This window comes from Ooceraea biroi, chromosome 14, assembly GCF_003672135.1.
Source record: "Ooceraea biroi isolate clonal line C1 chromosome 14, Obir_v5.4, whole genome shotgun sequence".
Lineage (NCBI taxonomy): Eukaryota > Metazoa > Arthropoda > Insecta > Hymenoptera > Formicidae > Ooceraea > Ooceraea biroi.
Window position 1 is genome coordinate 2,672,492 of NC_039519.1, and position 27,712 is coordinate 2,700,203.

Genomic DNA, 27,712 nt, shown 5'->3' on the forward strand with positions numbered 1-27,712 from the left:
TATAACGCTATGTCATCAAACTGATCGGACAATTTGCACGAGAGCGATCGGAAAGTGATCTGGCCGAGTTACGATGGCAATATTATATTAACGCGATATGATTTATCGCGGGCGTATATCTCCACCGGGGAGCCAATATCGATTCGCGCCGGTTCTCGAACATTTGTCAAACCATCCCTTATCGGAGCGGTCGTCGCACTTTCTTTCCGTGTCGCGGCATCGGCCAAGCGTTATCAGGAATCGTTAGTCGCGCTATGAAGAACGTATCCATCGGATGAGAAATTAAGCATCCGATGGGAGCGAATCGCCGTCCCGCGCCCATCAGACGACGCGATAAAGCGGGGGTGCAGTTCTTTCAAAGACAACGAGCGGGAGATAGATCGGGGATGAGACAGCTTTGAAAAGCTCTCTCTCTCTTTCTTCGACTGAGCAATGGCTAGAGCGTGCCAATCGCGACTCGCAGATAACTGGAATCTCTCTCGAAATGGCCGAGATTCTATGCGAGGAAAAACGTCCGACTGGATGCATATGGGCACAAATAGAAGAGCGGCGAGGAAGACATCGAAGTTAACGCGTTTTATCGTTGACGCACGTGTGCAATAATGATCGTGGGTTTGAAGTATCATAAGACAGATCGGAAGAAGTACATTTTGAAATGGATTTGGAGATACGGATTTTTAGAGATCGTCTTGAGCAAGTTTCAATTCGTTGTAACTACAATAAAATCACTTAATCGAATAGATCGATGAACCATCGATCTAAGTGCTCTTGCATATAATAAAGCCGTATAATAAAGCTGAATCGCTCAGAGAGAAATCCCGTATCAATCATCGTTCGCGGATAAACGTTTCGTCGGTATTTTCGCGTGAAACTTTTCATTGACTCGGTATCAAAGGCGGACTCATTCCCGCGATAAGGAACGCCGTGAAAGTCAGTCGTGTCTGTCTCCCCGCAAATCGTATTTCCCCAGAAAGTGGTGCGAGCCGTGAACCACCGATAACCGCGAATGTCGATCTGCGTTCTCCAACCCTTTTGCCCTCATCCCCTCTTGCCCTCCTCTACTTGCGCCGCGCAAAAAGAAGCCAGTTCTATCTATCGATCAGTAATTGTAGGTTTTCGCCTTGGCGCGTCCGCAGATTGAACTTCCCAGCTTTGTGCTTTATAGCGACCGTCGAATCGGCAGATTACCACTAAGCCGCTTAAACAAGCGTTCGATTGTGTCGACGATTTAATGCGCATTAGCATTTTAAACTCGTCTTTCAATCTGCGCCGAAAGTTGCTGCCAGGTTCGAGCGTTAGTGATTGTATAACTTCTAATTGTTTAACTTTCCGGAGAAACGCCCCGGAAAGAGAATACTTTTCTGTTAACGTTAACGCGTGGGTTTTAAATAAAATCGTATGCTGAAAAACGATAGTGTAAACGGAATTTAATCAGTGATTATTTAGATTTCTTGTGATAAAACAGCAACTTGAAATATTGCACATAATATTTTTATTCTACGCGATCATTGAAAATGTAGCACAATAAAATATTGTCATGGACAATTTTCCATCTTGCGTTTTATAGCTCGCATAAAACATTTTAGTTTATAATATTTTTATATACGGAGAATTTGTGAATGCCCTTAGAGTAATTTAAGATAAATCTACAGTGTGAATGAAAAGAAACTAACACACCACGAATTTTGACAGATATACCAACACCTACTACGGAACCGACGACGACGAGTACCGTGCCCGTTCCTACTACTGTGGAACCAGGTAAACTTTATGAATAATTTAATATTAGTAAAATTAAAAAATTTTTCATTTCTGCATAAGTATATCATTACTTACTTTAGATAATAATTTCTTCTTACTGTATGTTAAGAAAGTTGTTTGTTAAAAAGTATCAGAAGTTTTTGATATATTATATTTCAAATGATCTATTAATTTGTACTTAATATTATGTGCAATTGTTTTTGCGCAAATAATTAACGAGAATAATGTTATTTCTAGTGGAGAATATCCAGTGGTCGCGACAAAAGCCCGTGCCTAGTTTAGAGCCGAGCTCTAATGAAATAACCGACGCATCTTCGACTGTCGTTAGAAGCGAAGGTACGTTTGATTTTCATTATATTCTTTTAATCTCTTTTTATATGCTATCGCCGCCTCAGATTTTTGCAGTAAACAAATTTAAAGCCTCTTAGGAAGATATCAGATATTTTAAATGGAAACATTATACAAACAGTCATATAATTTGATTTTAAATTGCGTCAAACTCTTTAAATAAAAGAGAGACACTACTTACAATACAAAATTATAATCTATGTGATATAATAAAATGATATATTTTCGTTCACTTGTGTTAATTATTCTGAGTGTCTGTATGAAATATATACATAATTGAAAATTTACTTCTGTGAAAGATATGAATAAGAAATAAATTGTAAAAATTAAAATTCGGTGGCAAAGTATTAACTCTGTTACAGGTTCGTAATAAAAGCTCGAAAGCACATAATCCATAAACTATATTCTGCCATAAAATTTTCTAAAAGATCGTAACTCGCGACTTTGATTTTATCATCTGGATTCACGTAGCAACGAGTGAAGTTTAGTCGCTCTTTCATCATTTTAATAGGACGAGCATTATAAGTGACAATTCCGGTTCTGCATCACCGTCGTTACAATTACGCGCGTCGACGACAATGTTGCGGTGTTGTCAAAACAAGTTTGAATATTCAAAGCTCCGACCGCGCACGCCTCCCGCACAAAACTTTCAGAGGAAACAAAAGTCGGATTAGCTGACTGTGCAACGAAGGTGAGATTTGCTAATTACAGCAAGAATTCAATGGAAAGCATCGTTCCAGGTGTCTCGAATGACCCGCATTTCCTAGTAATTACTAATTTCGATTATCTGTTTGCTGTGAATAAAATAATACGCAATAATCTGGCTGTATTAGTACAAAAACTCAAATCTTTTATTAAATAATTAATATTTTCAATTTAATAAGAGATAATCGAGCCTTGAAATACTGTTTTACGTTTCATTAATAGATTTATTGGTTTGAAATGTAAATTTTTTCCTGTTAGCAATGTGTGTGTGTGTGTGTGTCAAGTTTGCGTAGCTTGATGCCGCCACGCACTGTTAGACACCTCGTAATCCTGGCAATAAAACATAGATCTAAAACGCGATCGGCGGGGAAGTACGCTGAAAACACGTCACCTTCCGCAAACACGTTGCCGCGACCCGAAATTCGCCGGGATACGTCGTCTTAAATCATCGCCCTCGACGTAATGCGAGAACTTACACGCCGCCGGGCAGCAGCGGAACTTTCCTGCGGAAAGTTTCGTGGAAGGCGCGAAGTTTATTCCGCAAAACTTCCAGCAACGTGCCACGCCACCGTGGAACCCTCATACTCCAGCTTCTTCCTTCTGCCGGCCTCCACCTCGACAAACGCGGAACTCCCGACGGGATTTTGATGAAATCCCATGCGGTTTATGAACTACCGTGCTCGGTCCAACTATGGCAAGTAATCTGCACCCGCGTCGTGCCGGGACGTTGGGGCGCCGGGATCCGAACTTGTTTCGATTATCATGTAAACTGGCGAGTATAGTATAAGCAAAGTCGCGGTAATTCAGGAAGTAGTGAGTTGGACGCGATCTGGTTGTGGCCTCCATAGCGGACAGACAATGAAAGTGCTACGGCGGTAGGAGATAACACGAAAGGGCACTAACGTTGGCATCTTATATAAGCAGTGTTACCGACAAGAATAAATAACATGCGATGGAAAGACGGGAAAAGATCCACGCCGCGAGTTCCAACTTATCCAAAGTGGAAAACCTGTAAAATATTTTCCAAGTCCGCTCTTACCTTTCGCGCTATTTCACGTATCACATTGAATAAGTACCTCGTCGCATCGTTTAACGATATCACAAGAAATAACGTAGTTTGCCTATATTAATATTAAGTATATATTTTAGCATCTTCTCGAAAAGAGAACTTTTTCCTTCATTTTCATAATTTGTAAAGAACAATTTTTCTATCGTATCATACGACGTACATTTCCAAGACTCTGATATTTCAGAATCGCAAGAGAGCTTAAGTAAGTTTTAACTTATAATAATTTTTCTGGAGAGATGGAGGAAAGCAAGATTAAACTCATGCACACGTCTAACAGTACATTGTTCGCGAATTTTTTCAGAAACGCGACTTCGCGACAAACCAAGCCTGGAAGAGAGCCACGAAGCTGAGAACGTTATTGACAGCAACAGCCATAAAAGCTTCGACGACGACATCGGACCCCAAAGAATCGACAACACGGCGCAGTCGATGTCCTCCAAGAGCAGCACGTGGGGTTGCATGACGCGATCCAGCACAGTGATCTGCATAATCGTGCTTTCCGCCCTGTCGTAGTCACCGCGTGGGGATGATCGGTCTTTCCAGCTCCGGGATAAATCCTGCAATCTTTCCTCACCCGTGCAAGGGATCAATTAATCGACGAAGTAAAGCTGAATAGCACGGATTCATCGAAGAATCTACAGCTATTGATAGCATACGCCGAATGGGGGGAGGACGCTTATCATAGTGGGATTATGAACTCACACCCTGCCTTCGTTGGACGAGTGAAACCTTTCGATGAATTAATTCACCAGATTTCGTCCGTGATAAGTTGCGTTACTCATTCACTGTTCAGCGTTACTGCGCAGGATGTATGTCTAGGTCGGAAAAAGACTGCGAGTGATGACGCAAACGTAAAGGCTGATCACTCTTGTTTCCTTTCAGCGAGTGCGAATGCATTCTTAATTATTATTTTCGATATGCAGAAATTGTTGCGTACGTCTGCCAATGTTGCATATAGTTAACGACAAGAAAATACCGTTATTGCTATCAGTGTAGATTTTCATTTGCAAATAACTAACGTGATTCGCGCGATAATATATCTAGTATCCGCGCCCCGGTAGCCTTTATTGATTCTCATCTGATGAAAATGCAATATCGTGGAAAAACTTGTTTATCGTTAATTTGATCAGAAATCTTTATCTCTCTTTCTTTTCGTCGCTTCGGAAACGATCGATGATCATTTCGTATCAGCAGAGTTTCATCAAGGCTTGGCTGTCGGACCTTTCTTGGGGATGACGACGGCGTGACGACGATTTTTCTTATCTGATTCCACCGTCATCGCTAAATCCTTCTCTGTAATCTTTCTTCCTTCGGGAGAGAGACTTTCAAATCGTGCGCATCGTTAGCAAAACGAGATCTCGCCATTTCCTTCAAAGGGGTCGACTGATTTTCCTTTTCCGTCTGGACGATTTAGTCTGACAAGGCTTGATGCACGTATCCGAATCGCAATTATATCGCTATGAAAAGCGTTTCGAGTAATATTCTTTTTAGAAGCAACAAATATGCGTTTTTTTTGTTTTTTAACGTTTTATTCGATTATACAAAATATTTGTCGCATTTTTATTCTTTCGAGAAATTACTATATCTGTTATACTGATTGTTATTAAGATATAGTGGACGGGGACGGGGAAGAAGTCTTGTAAAATACGTATTGAATGTTACGTTGATTACGCTTACATGTCTCCATCGTTCATTCATATTCTGAACCTGACAGAAAATACGGCCTACTCAACTTACAAGTAACAATTTCTAGTGATTTCTGTAGATTCGTATCGGCATATTTCTGATGCGTCAATGATACCTTGAAGTATCAAAATATTTTATACAATATATACGTTCATCTCAATATTCCTGTACACTCTCTAATTTTACACGAAGCATATTCACGTAATCACACGTTGGAGACATTTCTTGAGAATTATTCTTATATTTCGGCTGCGTGCGGTGATATTTAAATCAATTTTATTTAATGCACAGAACAAATTTAACCCTTTGCACTCTTGTGTAATACTTAAACACGTAACGGTGACGAATTTAATGTCAGAGAACGTTCAACTTTAATAAACGCGCGTCATCAATCAATCTTTGATTGTTGATTGCATATCATGTGTTCCAATCCGAACGTAAATACTCAGTGCAGAGGGTTAATCGATTATCTACTAACTTAAGTGTATAAATTAGGATGTAAGCGTAGGAATTAGTATATGATTAACGAAATTCGAAGAACAAAACGAAAACGGTGCGTGTAATGCAACGAAGCAACCGGAACTTGTAAATTTTTAGAATTGATTACTTGCATATATTTGTAAATAACATTACGATCGTGTATGGATATTTCCGATATCGTCGCTGTACTAATTGTATCGATAAGAACGGTTTTGTATATATTAAGTCACTTCGAGCGAGCATATAGAATAAGAGTGTGAGTAGCTGTCGACGTTTTTATATATGTGGATGTTCCTGCAAACAAAATTATCGTGTCTTCGACGTGTATCAGAACGATTCAATCCAGACAAGAGAGGCATTTGATCTCTCTCTTTCCACAAAGTTTGAATGCTGCTTTGAGTTGCTCGCAATTGGAAATGTAACGTTCCTAGTTATGTACAATGCAATTAATTAAGTGCGATTGCTAAGCTAGTCTTTAAATTGGAAGTAGATTGATATCTGAACGATAAGTTACACGTAAAAGATTTATATCGATAATTTGAAATTAACATTTCGTATCTTCACGCCGAAAAACTATTCGAAATATTTTTGTGACGTATTATTTGTTATCATATCGTTGATGAACGACGTGGTTAGTAGTATTGATTTGAAATTCGCGGCTCAGAGAGATGGTGCATCCGCAGCATCGACGTTCTCGTGTTGCGCATGGCAAATTTGCACGAGAAACGGCGCCCGCTTTTCGAAACGTCGAATAGTCCATAATTCGCGTTGATCTGCATTTACATCGACATGAGAAACATTCAGCATTGATTCACGTCCGCTCAATGATACAATCGAATTTTGAGAATTTATTTATACATACGTACACACATCTTCCATACCGATTAAATCCCTTGGCATGAACAACATATATTCTATGTCGCAACTCAGGAGCTCCCTGGAATCCAGATGTAAATACTAACTATAAGATTATATTACGATGATGTACTGTAAAGTGAATGGAATATCTGTAAATAATCGCAGCTTTCTATGATGTTACATAAAGTGGTACACGATCAATTGTAGAACCAATGCTCAAGATTTCCTATCAAAAATGTTTCTTATCAATAATATTTGTATTACATACTTTATATTCTATTTGTAATAATAATATGTAATGTAATTTATAGTAGTCTCAATGTCTCAAATTTCTCGATTCTCTTATTTATTAAATTTTTGGAAAACGCGACTTTTCAAAATTTAAAGTACAAAACCGAGAACATCTAGGATTAGTATGTAAATTTAAAGTTACACGTATCAGTTTATATACATATTGCTTTGGATGAGCAGTTGGCAAGATATTCATATCATTAAATTCATCCATGCAAATATCGTGTACCACTTAAATTCAAATTTCTGTTAGCTGTAACTACCATAGTCTATCGACGCGAGAAAGATCGATTTCAGTGAGCTTACCACCTTACCAGCTTTCTAGAGATTAATATTCGCAGAATAAAATTTCATAGACGAAGAGATCCCGAAAAATATTGTAAAGAGAATTATGTTTCCATCGCCGTAGTTGTAGAGATGAATCCTGTTGTAATTGAATGGAGACGAATGCAAATGGAATGAATAAATATCGAATGTTTAACCCACTTTGTCCTATTTCATATGTTTTTTAAATTTTTTCCGTATAAATGTTCTCATCTTAATGAACTTAAATAAACTTTATGACTTTAAATAATTAAAATAAATTAATTAATGTTCATGGTAACATTTATAAGTTGCTATTTTTCAACACATGCAAGCAAATTGTGGATATTGCGACTTTACATCTTGATAATGAAATCTATTTAATCTATATTCAAATACAAAAATTTCACTTTATGATGATTCTGTCAATTGTTAACTAATCAAGTCCTCGCTCTTTCAAAAACGTACAATACAGACGCGATATTGCAGAATGTGGAATAACGTATCGCATTACGTAAATAGGAAAATTAACATCGAGCAGAAGGTATATATTTGAAGTATATATTTGAAGTAGCAGTAGTTGATTCTGCTGTAGATGGCAGATAACACAAGCCACCCTTACCATATCTCGAACTGGTCCTTTGATGTATGCGCACAAACAGCATCCGCGTATTGTGTATCTCTCCGCGGGATAGATGAAAAATGAGACGGGTCTTTATGTATCTATTGAAAGCCGCATGCGAGTGCCCCATTCTTCTATGTAAGCCCGCAATATATCCCACTGACATACGCGTCAGAGCTCAGCTGGCTGGATATTACCGTTTCATTCGATTTATTATAGATTCAGGACAGTTGTCAAAAGCGAGGACGCGGAGACCCGATTGTACTTACGGATTACATATGCGTGAGCTTTATCTTGCTATCAATTTCCACGTTATTTTAAAACGGAGAAGCATACGTAATGATAAGCCGACATGATCAAAATGAAGCAATTAGTTTGCTTTAATGCCGGCAAGGATTTATAATATATGTGCAAAATATCGAGCAGAGTAATTCGGAGCAAAGGTATTATTGTCAATAATATTTTTACCATGTTTTACGAAACAGATTCGTTCACAACCGATCTTAGCAATTTAATTACAAGAGAAAGTATCGACATTACACGCGCGGTTAAGATGTAAAGATATAGCTAAGCGTTTCGGGAACCGAAATACATACGATGGAAGATAAGTAATAAATTTGTATTTCATGTTTACACGAACATGTTCCTGATGTCGACAGTGCCTACAGGACTAAAACGCGTGCAAGAAGCACGGGCAGTGGCGCAACCGGATCAGCCGCGAATATCGCAGCGTTAATCGCGACATAGCTGTGTTGAATGCTGGATATCGTTATTAATATACACCTATTTTATATTTATTAACAACCGGTTACTGACTATGCTATCCGCTTATCGGCGGAGACATCGATCATTTACAGCGTTACGCTTGAATCCTCATCTGGACATAAAAGGACGTACCGTCGTTAATTTGTTACAATTTTGATACTTGCGCGATGTGAACTTACCATCGTAGCAAAACTTTACGAAATATCCGATGGTAATGACGCCTGAAGAGAATTCCTGTATTTATTACATAATATGCAGAGACATATACAGTTACGCCACCGAGCAGCATAGACGAGATATACATTCTACCTGTACATTATGACATGTTAATATTTATTTTTCTGTGTATTTTACGACTATAGTACTCGCCACGGTGCGCCGTGTACTTAATCGCTACTGGCATTTTATCAGCTACAGTTTGTATTATTCGCCTTTATTATTTCACGCTAACTCCCCGCGGATTTGTTACACGTGTTACAATACGTTGGATTTCAGTATGTTATATCTACAATGCCGATGATACAAAAGTAGGTTGCTCTGAGTATCTTCGATATACCGTTTAATTATCGCAGTCACTAAATTACTTGGAAATCATTCGCGATCGTATATAAGCACCGCAGCTACTTGGTACATAATTCAGTCGAAGCACTAAGTGGCGCTCTTAATTATGACCTGCAGCAGTTAAACCAATTAATTGCAGTGATACTCTTAAACTAAATTTAATAATAGCCATTGCATCACAGTAGTGATATTTTTCAACACTGCCATTTTGCATTTGCACATCTTAAAACGGATAATCTGGATATTAAAACTTTTGCAAATCATCTCACCGAAAATAATTGTATTTAATTGACATTTTCAGATAATGCATCTTATATTTAGATTTTTCTGTTTGCTTTTTCATTTTATTCAGATTTCTTATTTTCATGACAAACAAATATAAATATTATATCTTGTTGATATGTCTTCATATATACAATATATTGCAAAGATGTTACTGAGGCATCTTAACCGTGATACATGGAATAATGAAAAATAATTTTTCATAGTATTATCTTTGCAAATAGCACTTATTATGATCACTAAAGTGAATAAATTAATATAGGTTGCTTATCGATGTTCACATTATTCTGAAATGTTCAGTCTAAACTGTTTAAATTCGCGCAAATTTGCAGGAAGATATTAACGGAATGAAAATTAATATACAGGGGAATAGATGACTTTTTATGTTACAAATAGAATAATTAAATGAGAATTACTAATATAATTATCTTTATGCGAAAGATTCGATTTTTACATTTTTAGATTATCAGCTCTCATAACATGCTTTTAGATTGTTTCTCAAATACATTTTCGTTCTACAAAATGCTTCAAGAAATAATCTTTTTGACAACAAAATTTCCTTTCTCTGTTTTTCTTTATCTATTATAGTCTCCTTTGACCCATTTCGCGAAACTCAACTTTCCTCATATCTGATATTCAATAATAAGCTCTCTCTATTTGCATACGTATACATACATGTACAGATCAGTGAACGAAAATTCAAAAGCGCCATGTGCAAACCTCGCATCGTGATATTGTACTAGAATCCAGACTGTATAGAATGTCCCAGTTTATATACGAATTTGTAGAGTGTGTTTTCCGAGACTTTGACAGCTTAAATGAAATTCTGATATTTGCAACAGTTATGATGCGATACATAGCATTAATAATTAACGGTGTGGAAATTACAGTTAATTGTTAACTGCGACATTAATCGAATAAATTGATACAATGTGTTTTAATATACAATTTATATTATCAAGTGTACTAAATTATCCATAATTATGTTTCATGAGATTGCCAATGTCATGAAATTAGTTTATTCTATTTACAAGAAACAATAGTTTATTCAGAGACACTACATGTGTGTGTATATATATATATATATATATATATTTTACTGTGGCAGTATAAATGATCTCCAGCGACACACCAGCTTATTCTAGTATGTACAATACATGTAGAGCATAATAAAGCGAGATCTATTCACACGCAGTACATCGATCACTGCTCGAAAGTTATTTAAGAACGCCAAGAGCCTCCTCAGTCTTGAATTAGTACTACTATATATAGTATATGTATATAATCGTATATATTATACATACTATATACAAATTATGATATATCTTGTTTTATTTCGATGAAGGAAATCACTAAAATTAATTAATTAATTCATAAATGACAGGTTGAGTGAAATAATTACTCTTATAAGATTAGCAAATATAGTTAAGAATTTTACCAAAAACGCATTACTCAAAAATGAAATAAATGTTTCGATTAATTATCTCGAAATTGCAAAAGTTCGAATGTCGGCATGATATCTTCTCACATACTACTTATATATAGTACATATATGTATATTAATTATTATACTAATTATACTAATGTACTGTATATAATACATTACTATACATAAGTGCTATACAGAGAATTTTATAGAATAGATTCCAACTAATGCAAATGTTTTTCTCGGTACAAATTTTAATGAACAATGCAGAATGATCTGCCGAAATTTTTGTGGTGCAAGTCTTCAAGCAATGACTATTAGGTATATCCGATATTCTATGAGATTAATAGCTATTCTATACACACGGTAATCGTTTTAACTCAGAAGTCAGGAGTTACGGAAAGTTATCTAAAACGACGCTGACCGATGTTACTGCGTCGATGCAGTTTTAAAGAGTAATAATTTATTCGAATAAAAAGACAGTTGCCTACTTAGCAAGAGATCGATCATGTACTTTATTATCGTTGATTACAGTGAGAGGAAATGTGAACGATCGAAAAGAATCGTCTAAAAATCTCGATTGGAGAAGATAAAAGATATCTTTTTAGAGTTTATATACAATAATATAAGAAAAGAAATGATCTTTCTATTTCCATTAAGAAATATTAAAATTTATATCATAAGAACATAAAATTGAAAGTTTGTTTGTATTCTGAATTATTCATAACTGTTTCACGATTATGATAAATAAGTACAATAGAAATGTGTAAATTAATATAAAGTAAAGATACAAACCTTTTGCGCATCGCGTGCAGTTTTTCCCTATTCATAATACGTAATCATGTTTAAGTAATATATCCTTTGAAACATTTGATATACTTCTCTTAAAAAATCAACAGTGTAAACGAGACTTTAGCTTATCAGTCGAGCAACTTATTCTTTGCTCGACTGGACAGCTCCGTGTTAGCTTGCAGTTCCTCTAATAAGCGTTTAGACAGTAACTGTCTACCCCTGCAATTGGCGCAGCCACATCGTTGCATCGTTCGGCCATCGCTTCGTAGTAGTCGTCTGTTGTTGCGACGCACACCACTGACCAGATAGCCAATTAAAAATGACGCGAAACAGTGCAAATTGTCCATCCTTCGTCTGTCCCGCTTCGTCGCGGAAGTCCATTTCTCCTGAATGAGACCGTCTGCTTATTGCTCGTTGTCAGCGTCAATCGTTATCGAGCTCTGCAGAATGGAACACGTAATTTCGATCGACGGAAAAGATATTTTTCACATGCTCATTATTTTATATGAAATTTATTAGATATATATGCAAAATAATTTCAGATACATGAAACGTTGCTCAAAAAAATAAGACTATACATAGCAGGCAGAAATCAGCTATCTTCTGTATTAAATAAGAATAAAATTAAGTAAAATAATTAAAAAAAAGCGAGTAAGAACGCTTAAACCGCATCTCGTCAAAAATCAGCCAATGTTGATCGCGATTGTTGGAACTTATGGACAATTCAGTTATCTTCGTGACGTTGCTAACGTGGCCTTAAAATAAATCAGAGTAGGAAACTGTAACATGATTCCGGTCACGGGGTAGATCTGCGCACTCAACTATTGTTCTGAAACTATCCGCAATGATCATCCCTTAAGTCGTAATCCTCCCTTAGCGAACTCCGACGACGCCGGTCGGAGCTATCGCTATATGTATCACGCTACTTATAGTATTATTATCTTATCGTTTAAGTTTAAATGGTCAACGCAGTCCTCGACGATATTCATCCTCGACTGAAGTCCCTGAGCGATGGATTTACAAGTGGATGTACAAAGTCACGATGGTTCGATGATCGAAGTACGCGCGTGATAGCGTGCAGAGCCACCGTGGACAGATCTCAGGCTGGATGCAATGTTTGCATCTGCGGATGATGATGCAGGCACAGGCACAACGCGATGACAATCATCGAGAGTAATGAGCTACTGTTGCTGGTGGCGCTGGATTCATCGTAATCCGTTACATCGCCACTCTTCTCCTTGCGGCCTCGTGAAACTGCGAGTTCAGATACAAAAAATATACTCGAGTCTACAAAGATTTTCAAAAGACATACAGTGAAAGAATAATTTATTCTTATTCTCAAAGTGAAATCCTTGGAGAATTGAAATTCCTTTGTATTATTTCAAGAAAGTTTGCAAAAAAAGTGAAAAAAGTCCCACGTGCTGTTATTATTAAAATGTAACTTTCATCTTCGATGTATACCTCGTTCCTTTAGCATGTCTTGATTTCCCTCCAGGATATTGTTCCCTGAATTATGCCTTAGTTTACCTGCAAACAGAGCGAGATATTGAACGATATCGTTCCTCGAAGTAAAGTTTGTATTTTGATATTGTCAATATTGCCCTAGTAAATGTTTGCGAATGCTTTTATTCATGAGTAATTATGAAAATTCTGTTTACCCATCTTTACGCAGTATGGCCGATTTTGTATCAATGTTTCCATTAATCAACTGTGTTAAATAAATGATAACTTTGTATATTAATTAGAAGATATCTCTACTTCTTATTTTTTTACTATTAAATAAGAGTAGCTTATTTTTCATGTAAACGCGAATGATCGGTGCCAGCCTTTCGTAAACTTGCGAATGAAAAATTATTCGATTGCTATCCTATTATTTTGATTGTTTTCTCATTCCATTTTCGTTGATTAATTGGTGTCCGCTGAATGTCTTTAAAGCAATTTGTTTCGCGACGTGATGTTCGGTTTCGGGTGGTACGTCACGACATTACTAATGACAACGCGGTTGTTAAATCAATTGCCAGAGAAGTAACGATGACAGTAGACACGAAGGGAGAAAACGATTTATGAGACACATTTACGTCAGAATAAATACATCCGATTTAATAAATCTAAATTATACTCACTTACCCATAATAACATATTTGATAGTGATTTAACTCTTTTCTTAAGCAAGAAATATTTTCTCTTGTATAGTTTCATTTAAATTTCTGCACAATGAAATCTTGACGATGTAGTAATCAGATGGTACACTCTCCAAAATTCTTTAATTGCAATTCGTACTATTTAAGCAGGGAAAAGTACTGCATCATTATGCAAATAAAACCTAATCTCGTCTTATTTTTCTTGCCAAAATGTGCCAAATTTTTCATCGTTTTATGCAAAGCTTAATGTTAAATAGCTAAAGAAAGGGAGTAGAGTAAGTAGTAAGTGCTCCGTCGCTATTGGAAAATCGATCTAGCGTTTTGCCTGCGGTGAGAGCGCGAGTTCGTTTGTCTCCGTGAAAAATGTAGCTTGGACCGCGTGTTTTCTCAAGTAATGAGAAGAACGAATGAGAGCAGGGCCGTCCGTACTCGATAGAGCAAGCCCGGCGCAGATTGTTGAAGGAGCTTATGACCAACGTGTTTGTCTTCACGTTGTTAAGTATTAGCACGAAATTTCCGAGACGTCGCGCCGTTGCCCTCGCATGTACCAAAGAATTGACCCATGCTTTATATTTATCGGTGTCTCTACTATTTCTCTGGAAAAGGTGAGCAACAATCGCTCTGATAAATGAGACCAAGATAATTTTACCCAATCTCGCTTCATGGCAGTAATGAATTATCTTACCAGAGATTTAATAACATGGATATGACAAGAACTTCATCCTCAGTCAGTATTAATTAAACCAATTATTAATACCTCCAATTTTTCGTTAATGTTAAAACACACGGAAAGTTTTGAACATTTATACATTATTTTACGGATTTGATTTTAAAGTGCGCGTATCTATATTTGACTCTTCTGCAGGAGCGTATATTTAAGCGTACGTGGCGAGGTGGAAAGAGTCCAATAAAATGGACGCCGAAACCGGTCTCTATAAATCTTCCATCGTGCAATGCTACGTTGCCTCACAATCTGTTGGCATCAAAATATTTTGCATATATCGATTTCCGGTCGCCGGGCATACGGGAAGTTGGACCGAAGACGGGTCAATAATAAATCCCGGATTTTTCATTATGATGGTGCGAAAGATACTTGATGAAATATGAAAGTAAGCTGCCTTTACAAGCGGCTCGCGTTGACATCACCTTCGTGCACGGATTATTTATTGCTGCTAGCGAGCAACGCGCAGCTCTCGCGCTATACTAATTATGGTAATAACTCGTGTGTACGGCCTTATAATCGTACATTTGTTTAAAAAATTTCGCTTCAGCACGGGTGGGCGAGAATACGTTTGGGTCGTTGTGCAAAGATAACGAGCGAGAATGAGCTGATTTAGGATTTAGCGTTAATTATGTGTGCCGAATTAATTCGTATTTATATCGTATTTATGTCCGGCTATCTTGCGCTTTGCAGCGCGCAGCGATTGCATAAAGACTCGCGATGAAACCGTATCCGCGGCCGAGAGAAGTCCGCGTGGCCATAAAAACATCGATTAGCCATAAAACGAAGACGGGGCGAGATGTTTAAAGTTTTCCCGTTGCAAAATGAACCATTAAAGCAGCGAGCGAAGACTCAAGCGTCTTGGAACTATATCACGACCGTCGAGAGCGTCTTAAAGCACGTGCTTCAAAGGGTGGATTTTATATCGACGTTTTTCATCTCCTAATATAGTATATATATACATAGACAGCACAGTTATATCACATTATAGCGGTACATTGCGCGGTGGTATGTCAGCGCCATACCTACATCTATAGAAAACCCATAACTGCCATGTAACTACGATCAATCGTCTATCGTTAAAAGTTACTTATTATAGTCTTCATCGAAAAAAATTTTAGTATCTGATTTTCTAGCCAAACTATCTCTGAAAGATAATGCGGTTAATGCTCGAGATTAGTGGGGGATTTTCTAAAAAGCGAAAATGATTTGAAAATACATAAAAGTACCAAATGTAATTGACTTTGTAATGTCTTTATGCGTTAGGTATTTCAGGATAAATATACGCGTTTCGCCCAGAAAGAGAAAAAGAGCCAAAGTAGATAACAAAATACTTTACGTGCGCTTAGTTAATACGCGGGCAGAGCGCAACGAAATACAGCGAAGCACGGTGCAGCGCACTGACATGTAATTTACCATCTCCTTTGAGGGGCCGATGTATTGTTCTACAAAGCTCTTCCCGTATTATTATCTCTTTGAATACATCCGCGTACTCGAAATACCGCGCCGAGAGAAGAGGGTCGTGGTAAAACCGAATTGGTACTCTAAATGCCCGTTCGCCATGCATTTTGTCCCCTCGCTCCTCGTTTGCATGCTAAAGATGAATCCGATAGTTCCACGCCCGAAGAAATCTCGGCGAGACGAAATCAAATATCTCGCCATCAACTTGCAAATGTACCTCATTGTTACATCATATCAAAGAAGCGCACACCCCTAATTATTCAGAATTATTAGCGATAAATTTCCTCACAACGATAAAATTGCACAATGTAATTATCAAAACCACCGTCTGCAAATATATACACCTTTCCCACAAGCCTCTAAACTTGGGCAAGTCTTTTCCAAAGAGCTTGCAAGTTTTCGACCAAGAGATACGCGTGCACGCGCTTATTTAGAAAGTATGTTACGCACGACGCTAAGACGTTAACGCGTACGCGTGCGAGAGAGACGAGAGTCCCTTTGCGGAAACTTCAGCCTCCCCTTCCTTTTTCCTCCGCAATGAAAAGCAGGTTGGCGCGGTAGGTGCAGGAGCCGAAATGGTATTCATCCGGGTCTCTTTAAAAAGTCGTTTCTCTAAACGTCCATCTCTGCTATCGCAGCGGTACCGCTCGCGCGAGCACGGGGGCTGTGCTCGCATCCCCCGGTGCATTCTGCACGAGCTTGCATCAACCCTCATGCCGACTTTTGTGCGCGTTCCTCCCGCGACGGCGGCCTGTCGTGCAAACGAGACGGTTGGTCGGTCGGTCTGTCCGCGAAACCCGACACGACGGCGAGGCTCCTATTCATCCGCGATTTTACGTTGAAATAGTGCCGACCCTCTCCTGGAGCCCCGCGCCGTGCTCGGCGATGAAGAAGCTCGAATTTAGTCGGATGGAAAACTTGAAATGCCTTAACAAGCGCGGGTGACACAGATTCACGTGGGACGTGTGCTTTTCTTGCGTTTCTCGATGGCGGTCGCGTTATTTCCCTCCTCTCTATGCGTTTATTACCAGCAATTATTACAACCCGAAAAAATCGCGATGGTATTTTAAGTTTGATGAAACCTGGTGTAAGCATTTGTGTTGCTACATCTATTGTTCCTGAATCATATTTTTGAATCAATATTTTTGCTTTATGAATAGCTCTGTGAATAGTTATCGATATTATTGTAGCGACATCGGAAGATACAACTCGTGAAACACAACATTCTAAAAATGAAAAGTATTCGATGCTCATTTATTTCATCAAAGTGAGAATGTACGTAATATCGACACATTCGAGAACACTGAAAGCACAAGATAATGCCACGATTGTACAAGTACAATGTTTGGTGCATCTATATAATGTTAAAACGTACACTAGTTCCTCTGACTGGCCTCGAATATAGAGAGCGTTCAATGTACGGATTCGATCGCACAAACTGGCTGCTCGATCTAATTAATCAGCGACCCGTTCGTCTGCCGCAAGTACACTACGCTTCGTCATATAAAACATATTTCTCGACATAAAGCGAGCAATAAAGGCGAATAATCGATTTATTTTTCGGGCAACAAGATTGGAATGATACGGTTAATTAATTGACGGCTTAATCACATTAACAATTATAGCTTCGTATTTCCTACAACATATTTTTATTTACGACTTTATTGAAAGTTATAATCTAGTTTCGAAAATAATCCCCTTTTTTATGTTCGAAAAATTTTGTCTCATTACACGTGTAAGATATGCAATTCTGCTCACACACAATTGTTTAAAACGGAGTTTGCTACGTTCTCGCAAGATCCTATGGTGTTTCAATGTGTTCGATTTTAATAAAGGATTGATTTTATATAATTTTTTGTATGTAACAGAAAAATAACACGTTTGGCTAATTGCAAGGAAAATATATTACTTACCTTTGTTTCTGGTGCTGCTGGCGTTGGAAGTGGAACTCGATAATTCTGAAACATAAATAGTTCATTATTATTCAAACAATGGTACATCGTCGGTACGTGTCACGTCAAATTGACGTGACACGTGCCGAAAACGCGAACCAAAGAATACGTCCAGAGACGTGAAGGATCTTTTGAAGGGCGATTCAGCCTGACTGTCATAGCTAAGAAATAACGAGGCGAGCGGTAACACGGATAGTCTTTTCAAGTCGCACTGCAACTCGACTTTGTTTATGCATGTTCTAACTCGCGCAGGTTCTAACTCCTTGTTATCTTTCACTTTACGAGTGCAAACAACTTCAACGTGCGCGTAGGTGCGCGCTTTGCGCTTTACTGTTTTCAGACCGGCGCGATTCACTCACTAGGGGTAGGTAGGTAGGTAGGTACCATACCACCCGCAACTGTATAGCTCGACGTTTTGAGTGTGTACAAGAACTTTCCCCGTGATTCCGAATCGGAGGCGTCGTCCCTTCGCGCAAGTCGTCGGAATACTTTCGCGAAATATTGTTTTATTCATAAGCGCGAGCATACTTTTAAGAAATATAAGTTTCCACCTGCCCCGGCAGGTCGGATTTCGGTGTGTCGGTGTATTTCATAAAAATTCCAACTATTTTAACACAGCTGCTGCTTAATAAGCCGCAGCCAAGTGCGCGCCAAGCGCGAGCAAGCTGCATTATTTGCTGGTCTACTTGAATCCGATTCAGCCAAAAAGTATCTCTTACGTATCATAATGTAAAATAATATAAAAATATTATTTCGTTATAATACAATTTATTTCACATTTTGAATAGTTTTGTGAATAAAATCTGGAATTTTTATATTAATTTTGCTAGAAAAGATGTATTTCCATGATGCTTATTATCGCGGCCATTCCATTGCGTATAGATTAATGATAAAAATTTTGAATACTGTAATTATACTTACCATAAACTTTAATGCTACCGTCGCTATCGCCCAGCGAATTCCTGGAGACGCATTTATACGTGCCGTAATCTGACGGACCTACGGAGCTTATCGTCAACTTCATGTGTATCTTGTACGCGTTATCCACCAGCACCGGTTCGTATTTCCCTCCTGCAATTTAGATGGCAATTCCACCAGGAATGCATCGTATTATCTATATAGTGATATTTTCCGCTTTCATTGTCGTTAAATAATAAAAATTGAATTCTTGCGACGGTCATGGCGGTTATAGCGGATTACATCGATTACACCGAGCTGGGACAATATCCCGAAAAATGATATGTGGACGTAACCCAATTTCAGAAAAATCACGCTTAAATCAACTGGACGCGAGCGGATGCGAGAATAAAAAAGGGAGAGAGAGAGAGAAAAAAAACAATAAAAAAAATTCGCTTTTCCGTCATGTGCCGTCAGTCACGTCTGGCCGAGTTACCCATCATTCTCTGACGTGATTTACTCTTTCGGTTGGAGCTTGAAAATAGAAGTATGACCGGATCGCGGGTATTTCTATCAAAATATGCGGCGGTAATCGAGAGCTTTTAAATGACCGTCTGTCCTTTGTGCATTCGTGGTATGTGGGTCAACCAAACTGGCGACAATGCGAAAAATCTCATAGAAACGAGGCATGGTCATCCTCTTTCTAACAATAAAAGCCACGAATGAATGAGAAAACTTGAATTTATCAAAGAGTTCTGTTTCTTAATTATTTCCTGCTGCAAAAGTTGGTCACGATTTAACAAAAGCTTGACACAGTTTATTTGGACGTTATATGTGTCACGCAAGCAGCTGCTTCTCATAATCTTCGATCGATTTCCTGGATTTGATGGAAACTTGGAAAGAAATCAAATAAACAGAATCATGATGACTGACCGTCGAGAAGAATATCGTAAAAACGCTTAAACGAAGGATTGACGTTGAGGATTGACATCTGACATTAAATATATGTTAAATATCTGAATAAATTTTCGTCTGTTTCGGTCGTAGGTATATGAACGACTTGTATATGCAAAAGCAAACATGAAGTCAATACTTTTCTAATATCGCCTAATGTATCATGCCATTATTTCCTTTTTACATCTTCACAAAACATCCGTTCTTCTGCCAGCAACTCGCAGCATTACGTACAATTCGTCAATTTACAATCCTTATCGAATTCCATAAACGTGCCGCATAATAGCATAAAATGGCGAATATCGACATTCACGATCACGGAAAGCACATTATCCGTCCCGAGTCCATTCTGAGGTGAATCCAAACTACGCTCCGTCCACGGCTGTATCCCTTTTATTGTTCCGTTTTGCATTCGAGCTGGCGCTTTTCACGCGACACCACCTGCAGATACCGTTTGAAATCTTACAGGCCGAGGACCGGAAGCGCCATTGAATGGCGTCGACTAAACAGGAATCACGTTAACTTAAGACTGCCACGTGTCGAATACCGAAATAGTCGCGGCAAACGGCGCGCCGACGTAGGACCATCTTCCAAGCTGATTGAACTATTGTGACGTTACCTTCGACAGTCGCGGGAATTCCGTGGACGGCTGTCGATCTGAACGATCGTTTCCGACCCGAAATGGAACGCCATTTATTACGGCGCCGAACGGCCGATTCGCCGGTCGTTTCGATAAAACGCGGGATCTTAGATGCTCGGATTGATTATGCAAGCTATATCACGCGAGCGGACGCGACGCATTGAAATCGCTCGATCATCAATGACGGCGACGCCAAATTGTAGCTTCGAATTCGGAGATGACTTCCGCCGTCGTGGACGGACGTGCAGTGCAGAGTCATCGCACGATGTATTCCAACCATGAAAAGTGAATACCGTAAAAGAATTACTCCGAAAGCGCTCGTCAAGAGAATATCAATTTTGCAAGATGGAGTCAGATGTTCGTTCCAAGCGTTTCCGGACTATCGACTGTTCTGATCCGAGCACTGAATCATGCATACCTTGAACCATTGCTTTTTACAACGAAGGATTTGTATAAACTGCCCGAACTATAGTTTTGCGAAGTAAATTAATATTTAATGCTTGGCGAACATAGAGAACAAAGCGAGATACGCTACTTACACATAGACTACTTTTCTGGTCTTTAAAACTGCAGCGCAAACTTATAAAGTTCGCTCATAGTTCAAAAATAAAAAGAAACAAAAAGAGAAAGAAACCAAACAAAAATGATACAGAACTTTCTTTTGCCGTTTCGCAAATTGAAAAGAAGAGATTATTGAGATGACACTGGTACTGTGAAAACTGTTTGCCTTGATATCAAAATTTGGCGATGGCTGTCAGTTTTAGTGTTTGTATTTCATGCGAAGGAGAAACTTGTCAGTCTCTATTGTAATCGTCACCGGCAAAGACGATTTAGAAACGATCCAATTTGTGTAGAATACAACTTGAATTATACAGGATGAATCGCCAGGAAATAGAGGTTATAGAAATTTTGCTATAACGGCGAATAATGAACCACGCAAAAGTTCACCAGTTTTCACAAAACAGAGCTCTTTGCGTCATTGTCAACGAATTTGAAAAATAAATGAGGATTCTGTTTTCAGCTTTATGTTGTCCTACGTTAGTTTGCTAAAATCGATTTTTACGTGAGCACATGGTTCGCAAAACGGTTGTATCGGGAAAGAATGATATATAAAGGCAGATGAATCACTTTTTCGCTTGATTGACCAATCGTAACATTTCTCGTTGGAAATACTGTGGATTTTCTAGGTTTGACGTCGCCGCCAAGAACTATTTCCAATCTAAACGACGAGTTCGACGCTATCTGCCGTAGCATCGATCACGGTACGTCTTGTTAGAAAGCGTGAAATCGCTTCCAATCATTTTTCCCAGTCACGCCATTCGTACATGTATTCCGTGTGCCTCTCGCTCACAATATTTTTCATTGCACGCATAATCACGCGTTAGGGTAAATATATTGTTACGTTATTTGCGACGCTTTGCCCATGTGATCTCACGGAAATAACTTAACAATATGACAACAAACCTCGATCCGTATTAGCTTTGATCACATTTTGTAATAGTCGAGGCGAAAAAACGAGGAATAGAGAGGGAGAGAGAGAGAGAGAGAGAGCAATGCGGAACATGCAATATCGCGAATTCTGACATCAGACAGCCAAAAGCGAGTGGGATGAAATTTTTACAATCACGTCCATTTCGCGGATTCTGTTTATTTGAATGCTTTCAATTAGACGCAAATGGAAATTGGCCAAAGAAATGAAAGAAACACAGGATGCACGGGTGTGCAATTCGAATGGAACGTTTTCACCGCCCGAGGGTCGGCTCCGGCGTTCATGCCGAAGTGCACTACAATGTAACGAATATGTAACCATAAAAAAAGACAAACGAAGCCGCCACGCCGTTTGATTCTCTCAAAAATGAATTGACAGCGACCTTCCACGATGGTTTAATTACTTTTCGCAGTTTCCAGAGAATCTGCGTATCCCGTTGGTTTTTTTTTATGTGCCACTGCTATCGCGACCATAGATCAATGAAAACGTCCTGCTAAATCTTGACAGCAGTTGTTAACTGGAAATGCATACAGTTTACTCGGAGTGATTCTCCGCCCTTCGTGTCGTATCATTCATCCGGCAGAGCGGATCGTGTACGCGATGGTGTTTATGTAATTAAAATTTCTGTCCCGCATCGCGTTTTCCTGATATTAATCCCATTACTATTGATTAGCGTGCGTTCAATATCACAAAAAGGAGGATACCTTTGAATGCCTTTATGAGCGAGATCCTTTAATGCCATTTTATCCGTGAATCCAATCTGGAAGTTAATTCCCTAAATGAGTTTCTACTGGGAACGCGGCGTTGCTTTTAATTTACACGCGGTCGGACCTTGTATATCTTCAAAATAAACGCAGGAAGAGGCGGTACGGCAGTTACAAGAGGCAATCTAGTTTTTAATACCGTTAGATTTATTTATTTAAGCAGTACCAGCCGCACGCTCGCGCGAACATCTCGCGCGGCTCTTCTTTCGGGCCGTTTATTCGACCGGAATTAGCTTCTGAATAATGCATGCGAATCCCGGTAGCACGTTAAAGGTATAACACGATTTTATCTGGCATTTATGAGGAAAGCTAAGGACGCGACGAGTATGTATATGAACGCCAAACACACGACCGGGATCGTCCTTTTCTGCGTCGGTCGTTATTACATCGTGCCGCTGCGGTTAGCATTTGCATCTGTATCGAACGCAATAATGTCGCGCACAATGCGAGTTTTGACCCCCGATCTCGTGTTAACGCGTAATCCCCATGTCCGAAGATTTCTGTCAACCGTTCGCGCACGAGATTGAACGTCCGTAAGCATATTTCATTATTCGCGATAATGCAGCGTACGGTTACACGTGGCACAAAATACGTGATTTCCCGCACATATGTTTAAATGCACAGCCGAAGGGCGCACAGTGGGCCAGCGAACCAGTAAACCTGGCCAAAAATATGAAAAACGAAAATTCACGCAGGGTGTTCGTATTATAGAGAAATATTCTTTTTTTGTTTTTATTCAAGAAAAATTTATTATTCCATATCATCATCATCATCATCATCATTTTCGTGATCACAACAATCGTTAGAAAATGCATTGTTTTTTTCTAAGAGACTGAGAATTTCTGCATTAAAATGCCCTCTTTTTTACGATTTTTCAAACATAATGGCAGATATTGGCACATTATTTTTGCCGAAAATGAAAAAGAAGATCTTAAGCTATAGAATGAATAAAGAAACTCGCTGGGATCGCGTGGGATTTTTTTGATAGATCGAAGAATGTGCGGAGAGAGGGAATGCAAAGTGCGTCTGCCGGTAAACAGCCCTTATGATGGAAAGAAATTATGCTTTTCTTTTTCATCAATAACTTTTATAAATAGCTAAAGTATTGTTATAAATGATATTCTAACGGTGTATTCTTTTATATAAGTATTTTACGCAATAAATACTCCTATGTAAACGCGTCGCGTGGAGAGAAAAAAATTGGGATATTTTATATCACCCATGTTCAAGGTATTGTGGAATAAAGAAACAACAACATAGAAGAAAAATTTTGCCAGAATACATTGAACTAGATATTATACTAATATAATAGGTACGTTTGAACACCCTGTGTGAATTTTCATTTATTATATTTTGGCCAGGTTTACTGGCTCGCTGGTCCACTGTGGGGCGTAAAAAAACGAACATACGGGATACGTTGTAATGATGGTACGGCTAATTCGTCGTTACTTACGCGTCGTAACTTTTAATCGTTGGGCGTGCAATGAACGCGCGGTAACTGCCGCCGCGGTCTTTTCTTTTCTTTTTTTTACAATATACTTAATTTCTTGGCTGTAAAAAGTGCAGCATAATCGCGGAGCTTCCTCCGACGATTAAATATACTTGACGAGGTGGCCGTGATGGATATGCGTGTGCGCCGTGATACGCGAAAAAGGTACGAAACCGAAAGGGATGGCGGATCGATGCGAAGTACTAAAGCTGGTCCTTTATAGGTGGCGGCGTATAAAGCAGAGCGAAACGCTTGTACTCGCGCTTCGCCACTGTGCGTGTTTATGCGTTCGGTATGGAGCTTTCATTATTCAGAAGGTTCGTTACAACCAGTTATTTTCCTCCATCGCGAATGCACACTATGTGGAGGAATACACGTCGGGGAGGGTAATTATCTTCCTCTTGGAGTTACATGAATCATCGAAAAGTACAATAGGTGCGTGCCGCGCGTGATACATGTTACAAAACTGTGAAGTCATCGCACTTTCTATCGGGTCATGACTCTTTCATGAGCCCCCTCTTTCATGAACGAACCACAAACTCTCATTGTGCAGCGGTAACATTGCGCGGTAAAATGTGCCGTACGTTTTTGCCGTTTTATCGCGACCGACATATCGCACCGAGCACGAGTTCCCTCTGATCCCTCTCTGATTCCTCTCCGTGAGCAGACCGACTTACTATTTACCGTTTTATCAGAAAAGTACTCACCTTGCGGTACGATCTTGTCCTGGTCTCTGGTCCAGTAATTAATAGACTTTGGAAATGCCTCCGAAGAGCATTCGAGAGTCAGCCTCTCTCCTTCGTGAACACCTACTAATTGATTCTGTACCGAAACCAACGGTGCAACTGAAACAGTCGGTACACTTCGACTTGAAGTATCAAGTTGCACGACACGTTCCCGTTTGAATAAGCAGATTTAATTATGCGAATTTATTATTTATTCTGTCTTCTGTTATGCAAAATATCGCGCGAATACAAAACACTCTTCTCCTCAATATTTTTGCGTTTCTTTTTCTCCTCGATCTCCGATTATTGGATAAGAAGATTGCATTTATAACAGTACGACGATTTAGTTACGTGATATTAATACACCTATACGTTTAATACTCACTGACTAATTATTTATGTAATGATGATAATTTGCCCAAAAGAAGTAAACCGCGTGACCTAATTTAAACCGAGATTGAATTTAAATTTAATTCAAAATATAGTGCATACGGTAGAATACATACGTACAATGCACAGTAAGCATTATTCGTTTGCTGACGGAGGGTGGCACTCCATTGGATGCAATGCATAAATAGGAACCCATGTGCTGCCGGTTCACTTTTGTGATATTGAGACTCGGACCCTCCACGCTCGAAGAATCTGCAATTAAAAGAGCCATTATATATGACAATTATAATGTAAAATTGTACAATGATACGTGATAGAGAACATATACATGAGAAATTTCAGAGTATCAAATTAAAATTTTGACATAATATTTTTTATGTAACAATATCAGAGAGATAAAATTAGAATTGAAATTAATATCTTTTTATATATTACTGATCATTATGAAAATTATAATCTGTAGAATATTCCAAATTAGAAATCGATGAAATTAAAAAAAAACAATATGTCATATGAATAAGTGGTAAATAAATAAAAATGAAACTTTCGCTCAGTAAAGAAAATTACAACTGTATGCTGGCATCAATAAGTTTGCAACGAGAGTTTGAAAAATATGATCGATGTTATCGGTGATAAATCGAGATAGATGTAACTTTTATGTTATGACATCGAATGCTTTTGGTGTCAATCGATTTTTGCGTGGAAACATGGAATGTCAATCCTCAGTGGAATCCGTCGAAATTTTTGTTTTTTTTATTCTCGGGGATGTTACAGTTTTCGGGAATTTCGATGAAGTTATAGCCATAGACAGTTCGGTATACGGAAAAAGTGCATGACGCATCGGATCGACGGATCGCTTTGACGTCGATATTTTTATTAGCATTGACAGTTCGGAACTGCAGAATTTCCAGAAACCCCCGCGATTATGTTTCGTTAAAAAATATAAACCGTAACACATGTGAGTCAGTTTTTAATTTTTAACAATATCATAAAAGTTTTCGAGACAGGATATTAAAATATTCATTTTAATACAAAAAACGACTGCGACGTGAGTTACCCTGAAACGATTCCATTTAATTCGATCAGTGGCACGTATAACGCAGAGATAGCATTTTTCTGTACTTTGCATTGGAAATTTCGCCGAGTCATATTTTTAAACGTGTTCGTCCACCTCACTGAAGTTCACGTGGTACGTTCGTGCAAGTTTTTTGATGTCAGTACCGTTACCGGCATAGCACGCGACACGACGGAAATTGGTTGCCGAAGTTCCGTCATTTATACATTTCAATTTAAAACCGAATCGAACACGTTCAGGTTTTGTGCGCTCGGCAAACTTTCGAAATGCAACTCTTTTATGAAATGATTATAATTATTGCACCTCCGAATTCCGAAAATTGGAAGGTATGCGAGAGAAATTTTACGACGCTACCAGTGACTCGCATCGCTATACAACACTGTAGAAATATTCTGCGCGAAGTTTCGCCATTTTATCAATGTAACCATTATCGCCAGCGAAGAAGGACCACTTCCTCTCTGCTAAAATGCACTGGGAAAATGTGCAAACTGCTTTGACGAACGACCGCATAATGCAGCAGCTGCGGACTCGATTGCGAGCGACTCCAGCACGTGCAATCTCTATAAAGCATTTTAAACTGTACCAACGCGCCGACAATGCGCGACAATAAATAAAACATACTGCTGACTAAATTCTCTGAAATTGTTCAACGACGTATCTTTCATGAATTCTTGTTGCTCGTGAAACGTATTCGATAACGTAACGCTGCATGGAATATAAACGTGGCATAAAATTCCGCGGATTAATACGCAATTATAAACTGAAATCTGACGACGATGTGTCAAAAGGCACGAACCGCGAGTATATGATCGAAAAGTCGGAATTGGTTCACATCCTTTCTCACCACATTCGAAATTCAAATAGCAATTTACAGAGAGCCGTCAACTCCGGCAACACAGTTTGGAGAGCACCTGCATTACAGGGTGCAAATTCAGTTTACTTATCCGAAAGTTGAGGCCGGCTGTGTCCTTCCGCCGACCACGATTAAATCCGGCAGAATATTTGCACGCTGATGACGAATTAAACGTCCTATACTAGAATGCAGGACAATCGCGTGTGCGAGGC

General features: G+C 38.8%; 2 protein-coding genes across 3 annotated transcripts in view; one reads left to right on the forward strand and one right to left on the reverse strand.

Annotated features, from left to right (window-relative positions):
* LOC105286612 (neurotrimin) overlaps window positions 1-7,683 on the forward strand; it is a 123,439-nt gene extending 115,756 nt beyond the window's left edge. The window contains exons 8-10 of the mRNA XM_011351667.3: window positions 1,693-1,761; window positions 1,999-2,097; window positions 4,185-7,683. Coding sequence (XP_011349969.1) covers window positions 1,693-1,761; window positions 1,999-2,097; window positions 4,185-4,396 — 380 coding nt within the window. The 3' untranslated portion in view covers window positions 4,397-7,683. The remainder of the gene's footprint in view (window positions 1-1,692; window positions 1,762-1,998; window positions 2,098-4,184) is intronic.
* A 1,044-nt stretch (window positions 7,684-8,727) lies between these two features.
* The window catches only part of LOC105286610 (neurotrimin), a 153,447-nt gene continuing 134,462 nt past the window's right edge, over window positions 8,728-27,712 (reverse strand). For both annotated transcript variants that reach the window (XM_026975049.1, XM_011351663.3), the window contains exons 5-10: window positions 25,693-25,824; window positions 25,165-25,302; window positions 19,146-19,295; window positions 18,186-18,230; window positions 13,411-13,476; window positions 8,728-13,203 (exon numbers count right to left, since the gene is read on the reverse strand). In XM_026975049.1, the coding sequence (XP_026830850.1) occupies window positions 13,049-13,203; window positions 13,411-13,476; window positions 18,186-18,230; window positions 19,146-19,295; window positions 25,165-25,302; window positions 25,693-25,824 (686 nt within the window). In that variant the 3' untranslated portion in view covers window positions 8,728-13,048. The remainder of the gene's footprint in view (window positions 13,204-13,410; window positions 13,477-18,185; window positions 18,231-19,145; window positions 19,296-25,164; window positions 25,303-25,692; window positions 25,825-27,712) is intronic.